The sequence below is a fragment of the Mirounga angustirostris genome, unplaced genomic scaffold, assembly GCF_029215605.1.
Source record: "Mirounga angustirostris isolate CCGP_5_RB_7025 unplaced genomic scaffold, mMirAng1.0.hap1 SCAF_9, whole genome shotgun sequence".
Taxonomy (NCBI): Eukaryota; Metazoa; Chordata; class Mammalia; order Carnivora; family Phocidae; genus Mirounga; species Mirounga angustirostris.
Window position 1 is genome coordinate 28,598,071 of NW_026991717.1, and position 20,159 is coordinate 28,618,229.

A 20,159-nucleotide genomic window follows, 5' to 3' on the forward strand; every position below is an offset into this window, starting at 1 on the left:
TTTGGTAAATATTTAAGGGTTTATCAAAAGTTCTTTTTTATGTAAATCTAGATTTTTCTAACATGAAAAACAATATTCAATTAATTCACTTGACATATTTGTAGGAATAAAGCATGTTCTAAGATATATATATGCATATTATATATATAAGTATGTAAATATATATCCTTTTTAAAGTCATGTAATACTTTTAATGCCTTAAAATAATCTAGTAAATGCAAATTTCATGCTAAAAATCTCTCTTTATTTTTATTACCTTTTGGAGTTATGTTAGCCACATTTTAGAAAAAGCATTCATTCAAAACAGGTCAGGAAAGTGCTAGAAAGATTCTTGCATTTCTTGCATAATATCTGAAAATTTTCCAACAAAAAATGGGGGAACCACTCACAGAAATCCAATATTTGTGAATTCCACATTTACAAGATAAAATTATTATAAACTCACCTCTGCTCTGTGAGGAATGAATCAAAATCTCGGTCCACAGACGCCCAACAGCTCTGCCCAGCTGCCCTGGTGGGGTAGGGGGTTGAGGGGTCTGCTTTGTTGACTCCTTGCTGTAGCCTGCAGTTGCTGGTGACAGGTCCTGTCAGTTCTGGCCTTCCCAGGCCAGCACACATGGGAGAAGATGTCTGATGTAGCTCCATCTCCAGCACACCAGAGGTCAGCCCACCATCTTTGTTCTCTAGATGCATGTTCCGTTCTCACTCTTCTCACTAGGTTAGCCAGAAAGAAGCCACTGTTGATGAAAAGCAAATTGGGAATATTGTTTGCACCTTAGGGAACCCATATGGAATCCATTCAGTCTCTCTCTACCCTTGCTATTTTTTGGTCTCTTATAATGAGGCCCTTCCAGTGTTCCAGCATTCTAATATCATATGGGAAACAGTGTATGCTCATCTCCAAGGATGAACATTGTAGCACATTTCACACTAGCCATGACCTAAGTATTCAACAAGAAAGCATTAGTTAAGTAAGTTGTAATGTAAAAATGATCTAAATGGATACTGATTGGTAGTGGGAAATATTAAGGGTACAGAAAACAACATTGTTAGACTAGGATATTTTTCTTGAAATAAATATATACATGGCATATGCATAGAACAGAAGACCAAAAAGACCCAGCCTCCAAAATATTAACTCTGGGTGGTAAGGACTTTCTCCTTTGTTTCTGTCTTATCCTATGGTTTTATGGGTTTTTGCATCCCCCACTTTTTAAATTTTTTTTAATTTTTTAATTTTATTCTTGTGTTTCATTTTGGCTTTGTTTTTTGGTTGTGGCTTCTGACCACTTCGGATTTTGCTAGGGTGCATCTTGCTTGGGTTGTGGTTGATATTTTGGCCTCTGCTCATTCACTCAACCATCCCTCAACAGAATTGGCCTCTGCTCATTCACTCAACCATCCCTCAACAGAATGACTAGGAGGAGGAACTCTCAATAAGGAAAAGAAACAGAGACAATGTCCTCTGCCACAGAACAAATGGATATGGATATAAGCAAGATGTCAGAGATAGAATTTGGGATAGTAATCATAAAGTCAATAGCTAGGCTTGAAAAAAGCCCTAGTGACGATATAGAATCTCTAAGAGCAGATATGAGATCTAATCAGGCTGAACTAAAAAAATGCTATGAATGAGATACCATCTAAACTGGATACTCTAACAGCCAGGGCAAATGAGGCAGAAGAGAGAATTAGTGATCTAGAAGATAAGCTGGTGGAAGGGAAGTTGAGGAAAACAGAGATAGGCTACTAGTAGCACAAGAGAAAAGGATTTGAGAGATTAATGATACCATTAAATGTTCCAATCTCAGAATTATTGGGACCCCCGAGGGGGTGGAGAAAGAAAGAGGGCTAGAAGGTATATTTGAGCAAATCATAGCTGAGAACTTCCCTAATCTGGGGAAGGAAACAAGCATTCGAGCCCAAGAGGCAGAAAGGACCCCTCCCAAATCAATAAAAATAGTCAACACACTGACACATAATAGTGAAGCTTGCTAATTTTACAGCCAAAGACACAATCCTGAGAATAGCCAGGGAGAGGAGGTTCCTGACATATGGAGGGAAGAATATTAGAATAACATCAGACCTGTCCACAGAAACCTGGCAAGCCAGAAAGGGCTGGCAAGACATATTCAGGGTACTAAATGAAAAGAACATGCAGCCAAGAACACTTTATCCAGCAAAGCTGTCATTCAGAATGGATGGAGAGATAAAGAGCTTTCAGGACAGGCAGAAACTGAAAGAATATGCAACCACCAAGCCAGCCCTGCAAGAAATATTAGGGAATTTTGGAAGGGAAGAGAGACTCCAAGAGTCACATAGACTAGAAAGAAACAGAAAATCTATAGAAACAGGGATGTTACAGGCAATACAATGGAACTACATTCATATCTTTCAGTAGTTACACTGAATGTAAATGGGCTCAATGCTCCTATGAAAAGACACAGGGTTTCAGATTGGATTAAAAAAGCAGGACCCATCCATATGCTGTCTACAAGAGACCTGTTTTGAATCTAAAGATATCTCCAGATCGAAAGTGAGGGGATGGAGAACAATTTACCTGCTAATGGACCTCAAAAGAAAGCTGGGGTAGTAATCTTCATATCAGACAAATTATATTTTAAACCAAAGACCATAATAAGAGACATAGAGGGACATTATATCATATTTAAAGGGTCTATCCAACAAGAAAATCTAACAGTTGTAAATATCTATGCCCCCAACATGGGAGCAGCCAATTATATAAACAAATTAATAACCAAAATAAACATATTGATAATAATACATTAATAGTAGGATACTTCAAAACTCCACTCACAGCAATGGACAGATCATCTAAGCAGAAGATCAACAAAGAAACAAGAGCTCTGAATCACACATTGGACCAGATGGACTTTGTAGATATATACAGAACATTCCATCCTAAAACAACAGAATACTCATTCTTCTCAAATGGATATGGAACTTTCTCTAGAATAGAGCACATACTGGGTCACAAATCAGGTCTCAACTGATACCAAAAGATTGAGATTATTCCCTGCATATTTTCAGACCACAATGCTTTGAAACTGCAACTCAACCATAAGAATAAATTTGCAAGGAACTCAAACAGTTGGAAGTTAAAGAGCATCCTGCTAAAGAATGATTAGGTCAACCAGGAAATTCAAGGAGATTGTAAACAATTCATTGAAACTAATGAGAATGAAAACACATTGGTCCAAAACCTATGGGATAGTGTAAAGGTGGTCCTAAGAGGGAAATACATAACCATCCAAGATTCTCTCAAAAAATTAGAAAAATCCCAAATGCACAAGCTAAACTTACATGTAAAGGAGCTGGAGAAAGAACAGCAAATAAAGCCTAAACCAAGCAGGAGAAGAGAAATAATAAAGATTAGAACAGAAATCAAGGAAATATAAACCAGAACCAGTAGAACAGATCAATGAAACTAAAACCTGGTTCTTTGAAAGAATTAATAAGATCAATAAACCCCTGGCCAGACTTATCCAAAAAGAAAAGAGAAAGGACCCAAATCAATAAAATCATGAATGAAAGGGGAGAGATCACGACCAATACCAAGGAAATAGAGACAATTATTAGAACTTATTACCAGCAGGCATATGCCAACAAACAAGGAAATGAGGAAGAAATGGATGCATTCTTGGACACTTATAAACTACCAAGACTGAAACAGGAAGAAATGGACAATCTGAATAGACCAATAACCAGTAAAGAAATTGAAGCAGTAATAAAAAACCTCCCAAAAAACAAGAGTCCAGGGCCAGATGGCTTCCCAGTGGAATTCTACCAATCATTTAAAGAAGAAATCATACCTATTCTACTGCAGCTGTTCCAAAAAATAGAAACGGAAGGGAAACATCCAAACGTGTTCCATGAGGCCAACATTACCCTGATCCCAAAACCAAAGACCCCATCAAAAAGGAGAATTACAGGCCACTATCCCTGATGAATATGGATGCTATAATACTTAACAAGATCCTAGCCAATAGGATCCAACAGTACATTAAAAGGATTATCCATCACTGACCAGGTGGGATTTAGTCCTGTGATGCAAGGGTGGTTCAACATTCGCAAATCAATCAACATGATAGAGCACATCAATAAAAGAAAAGACAAGAACCATATGATTCTCCCAATTGATGCAGAAAAAGCATTTGACAAAATACAGCATCCTTTCCTAATTAAAACTTTTCAGAGTGAGGGATAGAGGGAACATTCCTCAATATCATAAAAACCATCTATGAAAAGCTCACAGCAAATATCATTCTCAATGGGGAAAAGCTGAGGGCTTTTCCATTAAGGTCAGGACATGACAGGATGCCCCCTCTCACCACTATTGTTCAACATAGTACTAGAGTTCTAGCCTCAGCAATCAGACAACAAAAAGAAATAAAAGGCATCCAAATTGGCAAGGAAGAAGTCAAACTCTCACTCTTCACAGATGACATGATACTTTATGTGGAAAACCCAAAAGACTCCACCCCCAAATTACTAGAAGTCATACAGCAATTCAGCAACATGGCAGGATACAAAATCAATGCACAGAAATCAGTTGAATTTCTATACACTAACAATGTAACTGAAGATAGAGAAATTAAGGAATCAATTCCATTTACACTAGGACCAAAAACCATAAGGTACCTAAGAATAAACCTAACCAAAGAGATGAAGGATCTATACTCTAGAAACTACAGAACACTTATGAAAGAAATTGAGGAAGATGTACAGAGATGGGAAAACATTCCATGCTTGTGGATTGGAAGAATAAACACTGTTAAAATGTCTATGCTACCCAGAGCAATCTACACTTTCAATGCCATCCCTATCAAATTACCATTGACATTTTTCACAGAGCTGGAACAAACAATCCTGAAATTTGTATGGGACCAGAAAAGACCCCGAATCGCCAAGGGAATGTTGAAAAAGAAAAACAAAGCTGGGGACATCATGATGCCTGACTTCAAGCTATATTACAAAGCTATGATCATCAAGACAGCCTGGTATTGGCACAAAAACAGACATATAGATCAATGGAACAGAATAGAGACCCAAGAAATGAACCCTCAACTCTATGGTCAACTAATCTTTGACAAATCTGGAAAGAATATCCAATGGAAAAAAGTCTCTTCAGTAAATGGTGCTAGGAAAATTGGACAGCCACATGCAGAAGAATGAAACTGGACCATTCTCTTACACCATACACAAATATAAACTCAAAATGGATGAAAGACCTAAATGTGATACAGGAATCCATCAAAATCCTAGAAGAGAACATAGGCAGTAACCTCTTTGACGTGGGCCACAGCAACTTCTTTGAAGATACATCTCTAAAGGCAAGGGAAACAAAAGCAAAAATGAACTTTTGGGACTTATCAAGATAACAAGCTTCTGGGTGCCTAGGTGGCTCAGTTGGTTAAGCATCTGCCTTTGCTCAGGTCATGATCCCGGGGTCCTTGGAGAAGTGCAGAGCCTGCTTCTCCCTCTCCCTCTGCCCTTCCCCCTGCTTGTGCTGTCTCTCTCTCTCTCTCTCTCAAATAAATAAATAAAATCTTTTTAAAAAGATAACAAGCTTCTTCACAGCAAAGGAAACAGTCAACAAAACTAAAAGGCAACCCACGGAATGGGAGAAGATATTTGCAAATGACACTACAGATAAAGGGATGATATCCAAGATATATAAAGAACTTCTGGGAACTCAACATCCAAAAAAAACAAATAATTCCGTCAATAAATGGGTAGAAGACATGAACAGACACTTCTCCAAAGAAGACATACAAATGGCTAACAGACACATGTAAAAATGTTCATCATCACTAGCCATCAGGGAAATACAAATCAAAACCACAATGAGATACCACCTTATACCAGTTAGAATGGCAAAAATTAACAAAACAGGAAACAACAAATGTTGGCGAGGATGTGGAGAAAGGGGAACCCTCTTATACTGTTGGTGGGAATGCAAGCTGGTACAGCCACTCTGGAAAACAGTATGGAGCTTCCTCAAGATGTTAAAAATAGCGCTACACTACAACCCAGCAATTGCACTACTAGGTATTTACTCCAAAGATACAGATGTAGTGAAAAGAAGGGGCACATGCACCCCAATGTTCAGAGCAGCAATGTCCACAATAGCCAAACTGTGGAAGGAGACAAGATGCCCTTCAACAGATGAATGGATAAAGAAGATGTGGTACATATATACAATGGAATATTACTCAGCCATCAGAAAAAGTATGAATACCTACCATTTTCATCAACATGGATAGAACTGGAGGGGATTATGCTAAGTGAAATAAATCAAGCAAAGAAAGACAATTATCATATGGTTTCACTCATATGTAACATAAGGAATAGTGCAGAGGACCATAGGGGAAGGGAGGGAAAACTGAATGGGAAGATCAGAGAAAGAGACAAACCATGAGAGACTCTGGACTCTGGGAAACAAACTGAGGGTTACAAAAGGGAGGGGGTTGGGGGAATGGGGTAATTGAGTGATGGGCGTTAAGGAGGGCATGTGTTGTGATGAGTTCTGGGTGTTATATGCAACTAATGAATCATTGAACACTACATCAAAAAATAATGATGTACTATATGTTGGCTAACTAACCATAATTTAAAAAAAAAAAAAGACAAATATCATATCAGACAAGTGAGGCTTTAAACCAAAGACTATAACAAGATATGAGAAAGGGCATTATATCATAATTAAGGGGTCTATCCATCAAGAAGATCTAACAGTAGCACCTAAATGAATAAAATCAGTGAATAACAAACATAAACTCATTGAAAATAATACAATTATAGTAGAGGACTTTAACACTCCACTTACAGCAATGGACAGATCATCTAAGCAGAAAATCAACAAGAAAACAATGGCTTTGAATGATGATACACTGGACCACATGGACTTACAGACATATTCAGAACATTTCATCCTGAAGCAGCAGAATACAAATTCTTTTCCTTTTTTTAAGATTTATTTATTCATTTTAGAGAGAGAAAGAGAGAGCATGCATGGGGGGAGGGCAGAAGAGGAGAGCGAGAATCTCAAGCAGTCTCCTGACTGCAGAGCCCAACACTGGGCTCCATCCCACGATCCTGAGATCATGACCTAAGCCAAAATCAAGAGTCCAAGCCTAAGAAATTTAGCCAACCACGTGCCCCTACACATTCTTTTCTAGTGCACATGGAACATTTTCCAGAATAGATTACATACTCAGTCAAAAATCAGCCCTCAACAAATACAAAAAGATCGAGATCATACTGTGCATATTATCAGACCACAGCATTATAAAACCTGAAGTCAACCACAAGAAAATATTTAGAAAGACCACAAATAAATGTAGGTTAAAGAACACCCTACTAAAGAATGAATGTGCGAAACGAGGTGTGGGCAGAAAGGGGGCCGCCCCCTCACCTGTCATGCAATGCATGTTCATGGGGAACCTGATGCTAAACCATTCCTAGATGACCTGCTTCTGGGTCGGGGTTTTGTACATAGCAGGGCAGCTCCCTCAGTATGATCTATTGAAAGTCAGCCCTCCAAACAAGGGTTTATACAAGAAGAGGCAAAAAAGAAAATAACAAAGGGGGAAAAAAAGGATGAATGGGTTAACCAGGAAATTAAAGAAGAAATGAAAAAATACATAGAAGAAAATAAAAATGAAAACACGACAGTCCAAACCATTTGGAGGTAGCAAACACAGTCATAAAAGGGAAGTATATTGCAGTCCTGGCCCACCTCAAGCAGCAAGAAAAATCTCAAATACACAACCTCACAACTAAAGGAGCTAGACAAGGAACAAATAAAGTGTAAAGCCCTCAGAAGAAGGGAAATAATAAAGAGTAGAATAGATCAGTGATATAGAAATTTAAAAAAAAAAAAAAAACAAACAAACAGTAGAACAGATCAGCAGGAGATGGTTCTTTGAAAGAATTAACAAAATTGACAAACCCCTAGCTAGACTTATGAAAAAGAAAAGAAGAAGGACCCAAATAGATAAAATCATGAAAGAAAGGGGAGAGACAACAGAAATAAAATTATAAGAGAATACTATGAAAAAGTATATGCCAAGAAACTGGGCAACAGGGAAGAAATGGAAAAATTCCTAGAAACCTACAAACTACCAAAACTGAAACAGGAAGAAATAGAAAATTTGAACAGACCTATAACCAGCAAAGAAATTGAATCAGTAATCAAAAATCTCCCAACAAACAAGAGTCCATGGCCAGATGGTTTTCTAGGAGAATTCTACCAAACCTTTAAAGAAGTAATATCTATTCTTCTAAAAAAGTTCCAAAAAAGTAGAAAGGGAAGGAAAACTTCCAAACTCATTCTACAAAGCCAGTATTGATTCCAAAACCAGGCCAAGACCCCACTACAAAGGAGAATTACAGGACAATATCTCTGATGAACATGGATGCAAAAATTCTCAATAAAATACTAGCAAATTGAATTCAACAGTACATTTTTTAAAAGATTTTATTTATTTATTTATTTGAGTGAGAGAGAGAGAGTACAAGCAGGGGGAGGGACAGAGGGAGAAGCAGACACCAGACATGGGGCTCAATCGATCCCAGGACTCCAGGATCATGACCTGAGCTGAAGGCAGATGTTTAACCAACTGAGCCAACTAGGCGCCCCAAGAATTCAACAGTACATTAAAAGAATTACTCATTGTGATCAAGTGGGATTTATTTCCGGGATCCTGAGGTGTTTCAACATTTGCAAATCAACCAATGTGATACACCACATTAATAAGAGAAAGAATAAGAACCATATGATCTTGTCAATAGATGCAGAAAAAGCATTTGACAAAATACAGCATCCTTTCTTGATTAAAACCCTCAACAAAGTAGGGATAGATGGAATATACCTCAATATCATAAAGGCCCTATACAAAAACCCACAGCTAATAATATTCTCAATGTGGAAAAACTGAGAGCCTCTCCCCAGCAGTCATGAACAAGACAAGGGTGTCCACTCTCACCATTACTATTTAACATAGTATTGGAAGTCAGCCTCAGCAATCAGATAACAAAAAGAAATCAAATTCATCCAGGGGCGCCTGGGTGACTCAGTCGTTAAGCGTCTGCCTTCGGCTCAGGTCATGATCCCAGAGTCCTGGGATCGAGCCCCGCATCGGGCTCCCTGCTCTGAGAGAAGCCTGCTTCTCCCTCTCCCACTCCCCCTGCTTGTGTTCCCTCTCTCGCTGTGTCTCTCTGTGTCAAATAAATAAATAAAAATCTTTAAAAAAAAAAAAGAAATCAAATTCATCCAAATTGGCAAGAAGAAGTCAAACTTTCACTATTTGCAGATGACATGATACTCTATGTAGAAAACCCAAAAGACTCCACCAAAACAATTGCTAGAACTCATACATGAATTCAGCAAAGTTGTAGGATATAAAATCTCTTGCATTTCTCTACACCAATAATGAAACAGCAGAAAAAGACATCAAGGAATTGCTCCCATTTGCAACTGCACCAAAAACCGTAAGATACCTAGGAATAAACCTAACTAAAGAGGTAAAGGATCTGTACTCTGAAAACTACAGAACACTTATGAATGAAACTGAAGAGGACACAAAGAAACAGAAAAGCATTCCATGCTCATGGATTGGAAGAACAAACATTGCTAAAAATGTCTATACTACCCAAAACAATCTACAGATTTAAGGCAATCCCTATCAAAATACCATCAGCATTTTTCATAGAGCTAGAACAAACAATCCTAAAATTTGTACAGATTGCAAATATGCAAAGCATTTCTGAAAAAGAAAAACAAAACTGGATTTCACAATTCTGGATTTCAAGCTCTATTACAAAGCTGTAGTCATTAAGACAGTATGGTACTGGCACAAAAACAGACACATAGATCAATGGAACAGAATACAGAACCCAGAAATGGACCCACAACTATATGGTCAACTAATCTTCAACAAAGCAGGAAAGAATATCCAATGGAAAAAGGGGTCTCTTCAACAAATGGTGTTGGGAAAACTGGTCAGCTACATGCAGAAGAATGAAACTGGACCACTTTCTTACACCATACACAAAAATAAACTCAAAATGGATGTAAAACCTAAATGATCATAAAGACCTAAGTATGAATAGACATTTTTCCAAAGAAGACATTTAGATGGCTGACAGACACATGAAAAGATGGTCAATGCTCATCATTAGGGAAATGCAAATTAAAACCATGATGAGATACCACCTCACAACTGTCAGAATGGCTAAAATTAACAACACAAGAAACAACAGGTATTGGCAAGGATATGGAGAAAGACAATTACATGGTTTCACTCATATGTGGAATATGAGAAACAGCATGAAAGATCATAGGGGAAGGGAGGGAAAATGGAATGGAAAGAAATCAGAGAGGGAGACAAACCATGAGAGACTCTTAACTATAGGAAACAAACTGAGGGTTGCTGGAGGGGAGGTGGGGGGGGATGGTGTAACTGGGTGAGGGGCATTAAGGAGGGCATGTGATGTGATGAGCACTGGGTGTTATATGCAACTGATGAATTACTGAACTCTACATCCTAAACTAATAATGTACTATATGTTGGCTAATTGAATTTAAGTTAAAAAATTTTTTTAAAAATTTATTATTTACCATACAGAGCAATATTGGTTTCTGGAGTACAATTCAGTGATTCATTGCTTGCATACAATACCCAGTGCTCATCACAAGTGCCCGCTTTAATACCCATCACCCATCTAGCCCATCCCTCAACCATCTCCCTCCATCAACCCTCAGTTTGTTCTCTATCGTTAAGAGTCACTTATGGCTTGTTTACCTCTTTCCTTTTTTTCTCTTCCCCCTTCCCATATGTTCATTTGTTTTTCCTAAATTCCACATATGAGTGAGATTGTATGGTATTTGTCTTTCTCTGACTTACTACACTTAGCATAAGACACTCTAGCTCTGTCCACATTGCTGCAAATGGCAAGGTTTCATTCTTTTTGATGGCTGAGTAATACTCCACTGTGTGTATATATGTGACATCTTCTTTATCTGTTCATTTGGAATCTCTCCAGTTTGGTTGTTGTTGACAATGCTGCTATAAACACCGGGTGAATGTACCCCTTCGAATCTATTTTTGTATTCTTTAAGCAAATAGCGAAGTAGTGCAATTAGTGGGTTGTAAGGTAGTTCTATTTTTAACTTTTTAAAAAAGATTTTATTTATTTATTTATTTATTTATTTATTTATTTATTTATTTATTTAGCAGGGGAAGTGGGAGAGGGAGAAGCAGGCTCCCCACTGAGCAGGGAGCCCAATGCGGGGCTTGATCCCAGAACTCTGGGATCATGACCTGAGCTGAAGGCAGCCACTTAACCGACTGAGCCACACAGGCATCCCTATTTTTAACTTTTTGAGGAACCTCCAAACTGTTCTCCAGAGTGGCTGCACCAGTTTGCACTCCCACTTACAGTGCAAGAGGGTTTCCCTCTCTCGACACCCTTGCTAACATTTTAATTTAAAAAATTAAAAAGATAGGGGCTCCTTGTGTTGGGCTCCTTGCTCAGTGGGGTGTCTGCTTCTTCCTCTCCCTCTGCCCTGTTTGTGCTCTCTCTCACTCTCCTCTCTCAAATAAAATCTTTAAAAATAAATTAATTAATTAAAATAATTTTTAAAAAGATGCATCTCAGGACTTTTGCTCCCAGGAAGAGAGAGTAAACCTACTTTTCCCTCTTCCTCTTGCTAAATACAATGAAAAACCTGACATTTTGTATGAAAAAACCATTAGAAGACTCTGAAAGGTAGAGAAGAAAGAAAACTGGTTAGGGACACAGAAATGACACATCAGTAAAGCCCCTGAATTTTTATTTTGTCTCATATATCCCAGACAGGGTGCTAAAGAAGTTGGCAACCTGGAAACACCAACAAGCACAAACCAAGAAAAACCTACTTTTTCTAGCCAAAGGGGCAGTTAAGGGACAGCTTAGTAGAACAAAAAACTTGTAAGCAATAATTGCTTTACTGCAGCCAAATGCTGCAAACCCACATCCACCCAAGACAGCAAAGGCAAGTGAGGTACCTAAACCTCTACCCTCCCCAGGCTAAAATAAGGGGCCCAGGCCTCCATCCCTACTGGTGTCAGAAAAGACTGATGAGGATCTGGGATGTTCATCTCTGCTGGGTGTTAGGGAGTCCCACCTCCTCCCTACACATCCCTCACCTCCCTGTGAGGGCAGAGATAACTTCCTGCAATAAAAGGAACCCTTCCCCCTTCTTGCTAAGGTGTCAGAGGAGGCCAAGTGGAAAGTCAGGGCTTTAACCACTGCTTGGCAGTAATGAGGAAACCCCCAATGGTGTCATTAGAAGTAGTAAGATGAACTACCTTCTTCCATGTGGGATGGTATAGCAGAGGCCCAGTGGGGAGCCAGAGTTCTCATCCTTGCCCAGCAATAATAGAGAATCCTTCCTCATCTTGATGCCAACTGAGGCCAAGTGAAAAACTTGGGCTTCTAACCCCACCTGGAAGCAATGAGGCAGTACCAGGCACTTCTGCTGGAGTGGTGTCAGAGGAAGCCAGTTAAACATGCACTAATAGGAATATAGAGTCTTATAATACCCAAAATGTGCAATGAAACTCATAAGGTTTCAATAAAAAAAACCCAGCTATCAACAGTGATAACCAGGAAAACCTCAACTTGACAGAAAATAGATAACAACACTGAGATGAGAGATGTTAGAATTATCTGACTGAGATTTTTAAGGCAATCAAAATAAAAACACATCAACAAAAAGTAACAGGCACACTTGGAACATTGGGGAAAAATAGAAATTCTCAGCAAAGAAATAGTCTCAGAAAAGAAGAGCCAAATAGAAGTGAAAAACACAACAGCAAAATTAAAAACTCAATAGATGAGTTCAACAACAAGATGGGGGGGGGTGAGAAAAGAACTCAGAACAACAGAAATCCAATCTGATAGAGTAAAAAAAAAAAATTAACAGAACGTCAGAAACATGTGGGATAATAACAAGATTTAACATTCATGTAATCAGAATCCCAGAAGACAAAGATTATGAAAAAAGTACTTGAAGGAGTTGAAAGTACTTGAAGTACCTGAAAGTACTTGAAAAAAGTATTTGAAAAATACTTGAGAAGTACTTGAAAAAGTACTTGAAATACTTGAATGGCTGAAAACTCCCCAAATTTGGCAAAACACATGAACCTACAGATCTAAGACACTTAACGATACTAAAAAAAGGATAAATCCGAAGAAACCCACATCAAGACATATCACAAACTTCTGATAACTAAAGACAAAGAAAAAAACCTTGAAACCACTAACAGAAATGACAACATACTTATAAGGTAAAAACTATTCAAATGACAGAAACCGTGGAGGCAGAAGAAGTGGCACCATATTTTTTCAAGAAATGAGACAAAAGAACTGTCAACATAGAATTATTTTGCATGGTGGGATGGATTAGCCTGGTGATGGGTATTAAAGAGGGCATGTATTGAATGGAGCACTGGTTGTTATATGCAAACAATGAATCATGGAACACTACATCAAAAACTAATGATATAATGTATGGTGATTAACATAACATAATAAAATAAAATTTTTAAAAATTTTTAAAAATTTGAAAAAATAAAATAGATAAGTTGGATAATCCTATAACTATTAAGTAGACTGAATTTATATTTTTAAATTCCCAAAATACAAATCTCCAGACCCAGATGATTATTTGAAAAATACTACCAAACATTTAAAGAAGAATTAACACCAATTCTACCCAATTTCTTCCAGAAAATAAAGATGAGGTACACTTCCGAGGTAATTTTATGAGGTTAGTGTTACCCTTATACCAAAATCAGACAGAGGCCTATAGGAAAGGGAAAAGGAAAGGCAAAAGGAAATCAAGGGAAGGGAAGGGAGAAAGAGAAAGAAAAAGAAAGGAGAAAGAAGAAAGAAAAAGAAAGAAAGAAAGAAAGAAAGAAAGAAAGAAAGAAAGAAAGAAAGAAAGAAAGAAAGAAAGAAAGAAAGAAAGAAAAGAAAGAAAGAGAAGGAAGGAAGGTAGGAAGGAAGGAAAGGGTGGAAGGAAGAGAGAGAGGGAGGAGGGTGGGAAGGAGGGAGGAAGGGAGGGAGGGGAAGTGAGGGAAGGAGGAAAAGAAAAATTACAAACCAAAAATCCTTAAAATATTAGCAAAGGAAATTCAGCAATATATAATATACACCATGACCAAGTGTAGTTTATTCCAGAGATGCAAAACTAGTTCAGTATTCACAAATTGATCAATGTTAACTATACAGTTACTGTATGATTCAGTAATTCTGCTTCTAGGTAGATAACCAAGAGAAATGGAACACTTGCCCTCACAAAAACATGTACATTTTTTATAAAAGTATTATTCATAATACTCAAAAAGTAAAAACAACCCAAGTGTCCATCACTGATTAATGGATAAATAAAATGTGGTATATCCATATAATATAACACTATTCAACAATGAAGATAAATAGTGTAATGATACATACTATGACAGGGATGAACTTTGAAAACATTAAGTGAAAGAAGCCAGTCACAAAAGAGCACATGTTGCCTGATTCCATTTGTATATGAAATCTTCTGAATAGGCAAATCTATAGAGACAGAAAACAGATTAGTGTTTGCCATTAAGGGAGGAGAGAAAAATCCAAGGAAAATGAGTGACAATGCATATGGAGTTTCATTTTGGGTTAGTGAAAATGCTCTAAAATTGACTGTGGTGATGGTCATCCAATTGAGTAGATATAGTAAAAAGCATACCTTTTAAATGGATGTATTATATGATGTTAATTATATATCAATAAAGCTAATAAAAACATCAATCAATATGATCTACCATATTAACAGGCAAAAGAGGAAAAATCATATGATCATATCAACTGATGCAGAAAAACATATGGCAAAATTCTACACTCATGATAAAAACTTAAAGAAAATTGGGATAGAGGGGAAATTCCTCGACTTGAAAAATATATCTACAAAAACCAGTAAACAACATACTTAATGTAAAGAAACTTGAAGCTTTCCTCCGTGATCAAGAATAAGGCAAGAGGGGAAAAGGAGCAAGATGGCAGAGGTAGGAGACCTAAATTTCGTCTCATTCCAGGAATTCAGCTAGATAATTATCAAACCATTCTGAACACCTACAAACTCAAAAGGAGATCGAAGAAAAGAATAGCAGCAATCCTATGACCAGAAAAGCGACCAATTTCTGGAAGGTAGGATGTGTGGAGAAGTGAATCTGAGGCAATATTTGGGAAGTTAGACCAACTTCCCAAAGTTGGGAAGGAGGGAGGGAGGAGGGAGCCTCTGTCAGCCAGCTACCGGCAAGTGATAGAGCAGTGGAGCACAAAATCAGAACTTTTAGAAGTCTGTTCTGATGAGGGACGTTGCTCCAGTGGCTAAGTAGGGGGTGGAAACCTCGCTGGGACAGTGTGGTCTCAGGACCCTCGGGGTCACAGAAAGACTGGGGGTTCCTGAGTGTGGCAGAGCTCCCAGGTATTGGAGTAGAGAAGCCAGTTGCAAAGACAGAGCCGAGGAATGGACTCTCAGCTTGGGGTTGCTATAAACCATGATTCGCAGCAGTCGGGCCACTACTCTTTGAGCAGGGACCCAACAAGCAGCAGATCTGGGGAGACTCCCCTTCCTCACCCAGGAGGAGCGGTGTGGTAGTGTACCACAGGAATCTGCTGGGTTCAGAGACTCCAAATGGGGTCATGTGCCAGAGAGAAACACTCGGTCACAGGCATCACAATTGCAGGCTTCAAGCTCTATTACAAAGCTGTCATCATCAAGACAGCATGGTACAGGCACAAAGACAGACAAAGATCAATGGAACAGAATAGAGAGCCCAGAAATGGACCCTCAACTCTATGGTTAACTCATCTTTGACAAAGCAGGAAACAATGTCCAATGGAAAAAAGACAGTCTCTTCAACAAATGGCGTTGGGAAAATTGGACAGCCACATGCAGAAGAATGAAACTGGACCATTTCCTTACACCACACACAAAAATGGACTCAAAATGGATGAAAGACCTAAATGTGAGCCAGGAATCCATCAAAATCCTTGAGGAGAACACAGGCAGCAACTTCTTTGACCTCAGCTGCAGCAACTTCTTCCTGGAAACATCACCAAAGGCAAGGGAAGCAAGGGTAAAAATGAACTTTTGGGACTTCATCGAGATAAAAAGCTTCTGCACAGCAAAGGAAACAGTCAACAAAACCAAAAGACAACTGACAGAATGGGAGAAGATATTTGCAAATGACATATCAGATAAAGAGCTAGTATCCAAAACCTATAAAGAACTTATCAAACTCAACCAAAGAAGATATTTGCAAATGACATATCAGATAAAGAGCTTGTATCCAAAATCTATAAAGAACTTATCAAACTCAACCAAAGAACAAATAATCCAATCAAGAAATGGGCAGAAGATATAAACAGACATTTTCCAAAGGAGACATACAAATGGCCAACAGACACATGAAAAAGTGCTCAACATCACTCGACATCAGGGAAATACAAATCAAAACCTCAGTGAGATACCATCTCACACCAGTCAGAATGGCTAAAATGAACAAGTCAGGAAATGACAGATGTTGGCAAGGATGCAGAGAAAGGGGAACCCTCCTACACTATTGGTGGGAATGCAAGCTGGTGCAGCCACTCTGGAAAACAGTATGAAGGTTCCTCAAAAAGTTGAAAATAGAGCTACCCCATGACCCAGCAATTGCACTACTGGGTATTTACCCCAAAGATACCAATGTAGTGATCGGAAGGAGCACATGCACCCCAATGTTTATAGCAGCATTGTCCACAATAGCCAAACTATGGAAAGAGCTTAGATGTCCATCAACAGATGAATGGATAAAGAAGATGTGGTATATATATGATGGAATATTATACAGCCATCAAAAAAAGAAATCTTGCCATTTGCAATGATGTGGATGAACTAGAGATTATCATGCTAAGTGAATAAGTCAATTAGAGAAAGACAATTATCATATGATCTCACTGATATAAGGAATTTGAGAAACATGACAGAGGATCATAGGGTAAGTGAGGGAAAAAATGAAACAAGATGAAAGCAGAGAGGGAGATAAACCATAAGAGACTCTTTTTTTAAAAAAAGATTTTATTTATTCATTTATTTGAGAGAGTGAGAGAGAGAGAGCACATGAGAGGGGGGAAGGTCAGAGGGAGAAGCAGACTCCCTGCCGAGCAGGGAGTCCGATGCGGGACTCAATCCCAGGACTCCAGGATCATGACCTGAGCCGAAGGCAGTCGCTTAACCAACTGAGCCACCCAGGCGCCCACCATAAGAGACTCTTAATCTCAGGAAACAAACTGAGGTTTGCTGGAGTGGAAGTTGGTGAGAGGGATGGGGTGGCGAGGTTATAGACATTGGGGAGGGTATGTGCTATGGTGAGTGCTGTGAATTGTGTAAGACTGTTGAATCACAGACCTGTACCTCTGAAACAAATAATACATACATACATACATACATACATACATACATACATACATACATAAAATTGCAAACTCCCCCCCCCCAAAAAAGAGAAAAAAGGATAAGGCAAGGGTGTCTACTCTCTTCAATCCTATTCAACATGATACTGGAAGTTGTAGCCAGTGCAATAGGGCAAGAAAAGGGAAAAGGCATAGAGAGCAGAAAGGAAGAAATAAAACTGTCCCAATTTGCAGATGGTATGATTTTCTACATAATAAAATCCCAAGTAATCTATAAAAAAAACAAAAACAAAAACACCTCATAGCCTGAGTTCATCAAAGTCACAGGATCCAAGATAAATATTTTAAAAATCTATATTTCCATATACCATCAATTTCCATATACCATATACCATCAATGTTGACATCAAAATTAAAAATACAAAACAGGGGTGCCTGGGTGACTCAGTCATTAAATGTCTGCCTTTGGCTCAGGTCATGATCCCAGGGTCCTGGGATTGAGCCCCACATCAGGCTCCCTGCTTGTGTTCCCTCTCCCACTCTCCCTGCTTGTGTTCCCTCTCTCTGGGTCTCTCTCTCTCTCTCTCTGTCAAATAAATAAATAAAATCTTTTAAAAAAATAAAGTAAAACAAAACAATTTATAATTGCTAAAAAATTAAACATTTAAGTGTACATCTAATAAGACATGTACTGACTCATATGCTGGAAACCATAAAACACTGATGAAAGCAATCAAATATCTAAATAAATGGAAGGATAAATCATGTTTATGGACTAGAAGACTCAACATAGTAAAGATGACAATTCTCCCCAAATTTATACACAGGTTGAATGCAATTCTTATCAAATGCCAGAATGATATTTTATAGATATAAATAAGATTATTCTATAATTTATATGGAAATGCGAATGATCTAGAATACCCAACACAATTTGAAAAAAGTGGGAGGACCAATCTACCAAATTGCAAGATTTACTCTATAGTTACAGTAACTAAGAGTGTGTGGTGTGAGCAGAGTCATACACACACGGATCAACAGAAGGGAGAACTCATAAATAGACTTATGAAAATATGCCCAGTGGATTTTGACAAAGGTGCAAAGGCAATTTAACATAAGAAAGACAACCCGTTCAACAAAGGGTGCTTGAGTAATTGGATATCCATAGGCAAAAGAAAAAGCACCTTTATCTATGTCTCATAACTTACATAAAAGTTAACTCAAAATAGATCACAGACTTAAATGTAAAATGTGAAACTATAAACGTTTTAAAAATAAACATAGGGAGAAATCTTCAGAATCTAGGGCTAGGCCAAAAGCCTTAAGCTTGACACCAAAAGCACAATCCATAAAAAGAAAAAAATGGTAAACTGGACTTAATCAACATTACAATTTTCTGCTCTGTAATAGACTGATAGGAGGATAAAAAGAACAAGCCATGAACTGTGAGAAAATACTTGCCAATCACATATCCAGAAAGGGACTGATATCCTGAATACATAAAGAACTGTCAGGGAAGGGAAGATGGCAGCAGAGTAGGAAAACCTTAGGCTCAGCTTGTCCCACAAATACAACTAAATAACCATTAAATCATCCTAAAGATCACAGAAACCAACCTGAAGACTGGCAGAACAAACTCCACAACTAAAGGTAGAGAAGAGGCCACATCAAAGAAGGTAGGAAGTGCAGAGATCCAGTTTGGGAGAGAAATGGATCACAGTTCTGCAGGGGGATGGAACCATGGTCCTAGAGAAGGGCACAAGACAGATTAATGCATAAGGGAGCCCACACAGGGAAGACAAATCCCCAAAGCAACTGGCTTGGAAAGCGAGAGGAACCAAACTTCGTGAGTTCTTGCAAACAGTGGGGCTTAAAGCCTGGAGCTTTAAAGGTCAGTAGCCTTGGCTCAGAGAGAGCCTGAAGAGCATTGGTCTGCTCTTAGAGAGAGGGCAGGGAAAATAGCATGTGGACATACAGTGTGGAAAGAGCGATCTAAAAGTGCCTGGGGCCCACAGAGGGGAGGTTATTTGCTCATCTCAGAGCATGTCCCAGAGAGGCAGCACTCAAAGAGAGACCCTTCTAGGAACAAAGGAATTGGCAGGCACCATTTCCCTCCCCCTCCCCTCAGAATAAGCAGAGGGCCACCTGTGGGAAGCAGTGCAGCACTGACACTTGCTACTTAACTTGCTTACACCAAGTCTTGTCCCCCAGGCTTTCACAGTCATGTGTGCCTCAGTCATGTGTGCCTCAGTCCCAGTGCAGCAGCCCCCTCTCCCAGAAGAGCAACGAACCCCTGCTCACAACACATCTCCCAGCCCAGGAGTTTTGCGGGGCTTGGTTCTGGCAGTGGTGGCAATAGGTCTCAGTTCAAAAGTGGACTAGAGCACACCTAGTTAAAACTCAGCACATTCAGGCCAGGGACAAAACACTGCCCACAACAGACTGAGAGCCTCTGCAGATCACTGGCCTAAAGCATAAAGAGACCAGGACACAGTAGCAGAGCACACAGCACACATTGGAGACACTCCCTGAAGAAACAGCTCTGGGGAACAAGGAACAGTACACAGCAGGGCACTATAGGACCACTTCATAAAGCCATTACCCTCAAGAACAGGAGAGAGAGCTGACTTCCCTAACATAAAAACAGG

At 38.8% G+C, this 20,159-nt stretch overlaps 1 protein-coding gene across 2 annotated transcripts in view; it reads right to left on the reverse strand.

Moving 5' to 3' along the window:
* Positions 1-20,159, reverse strand: part of OCA2 (OCA2 melanosomal transmembrane protein) — a 561,894-nt gene that overhangs the window by 526,426 nt on the left and 15,309 nt on the right. Inside the window, exon 2 of one of the 2 annotated variants that reach the window (XM_064570041.1) lies at positions 446-714. In XM_064570041.1, the coding sequence (XP_064426111.1) occupies positions 446-693 (248 nt within the window). In that variant the 5' untranslated portion in view covers positions 694-714. Of the gene's footprint in view, positions 1-445; positions 738-20,159 lie in introns of both variants that reach the window. The other variant, XM_064570040.1, reaches the window with a different exon arrangement.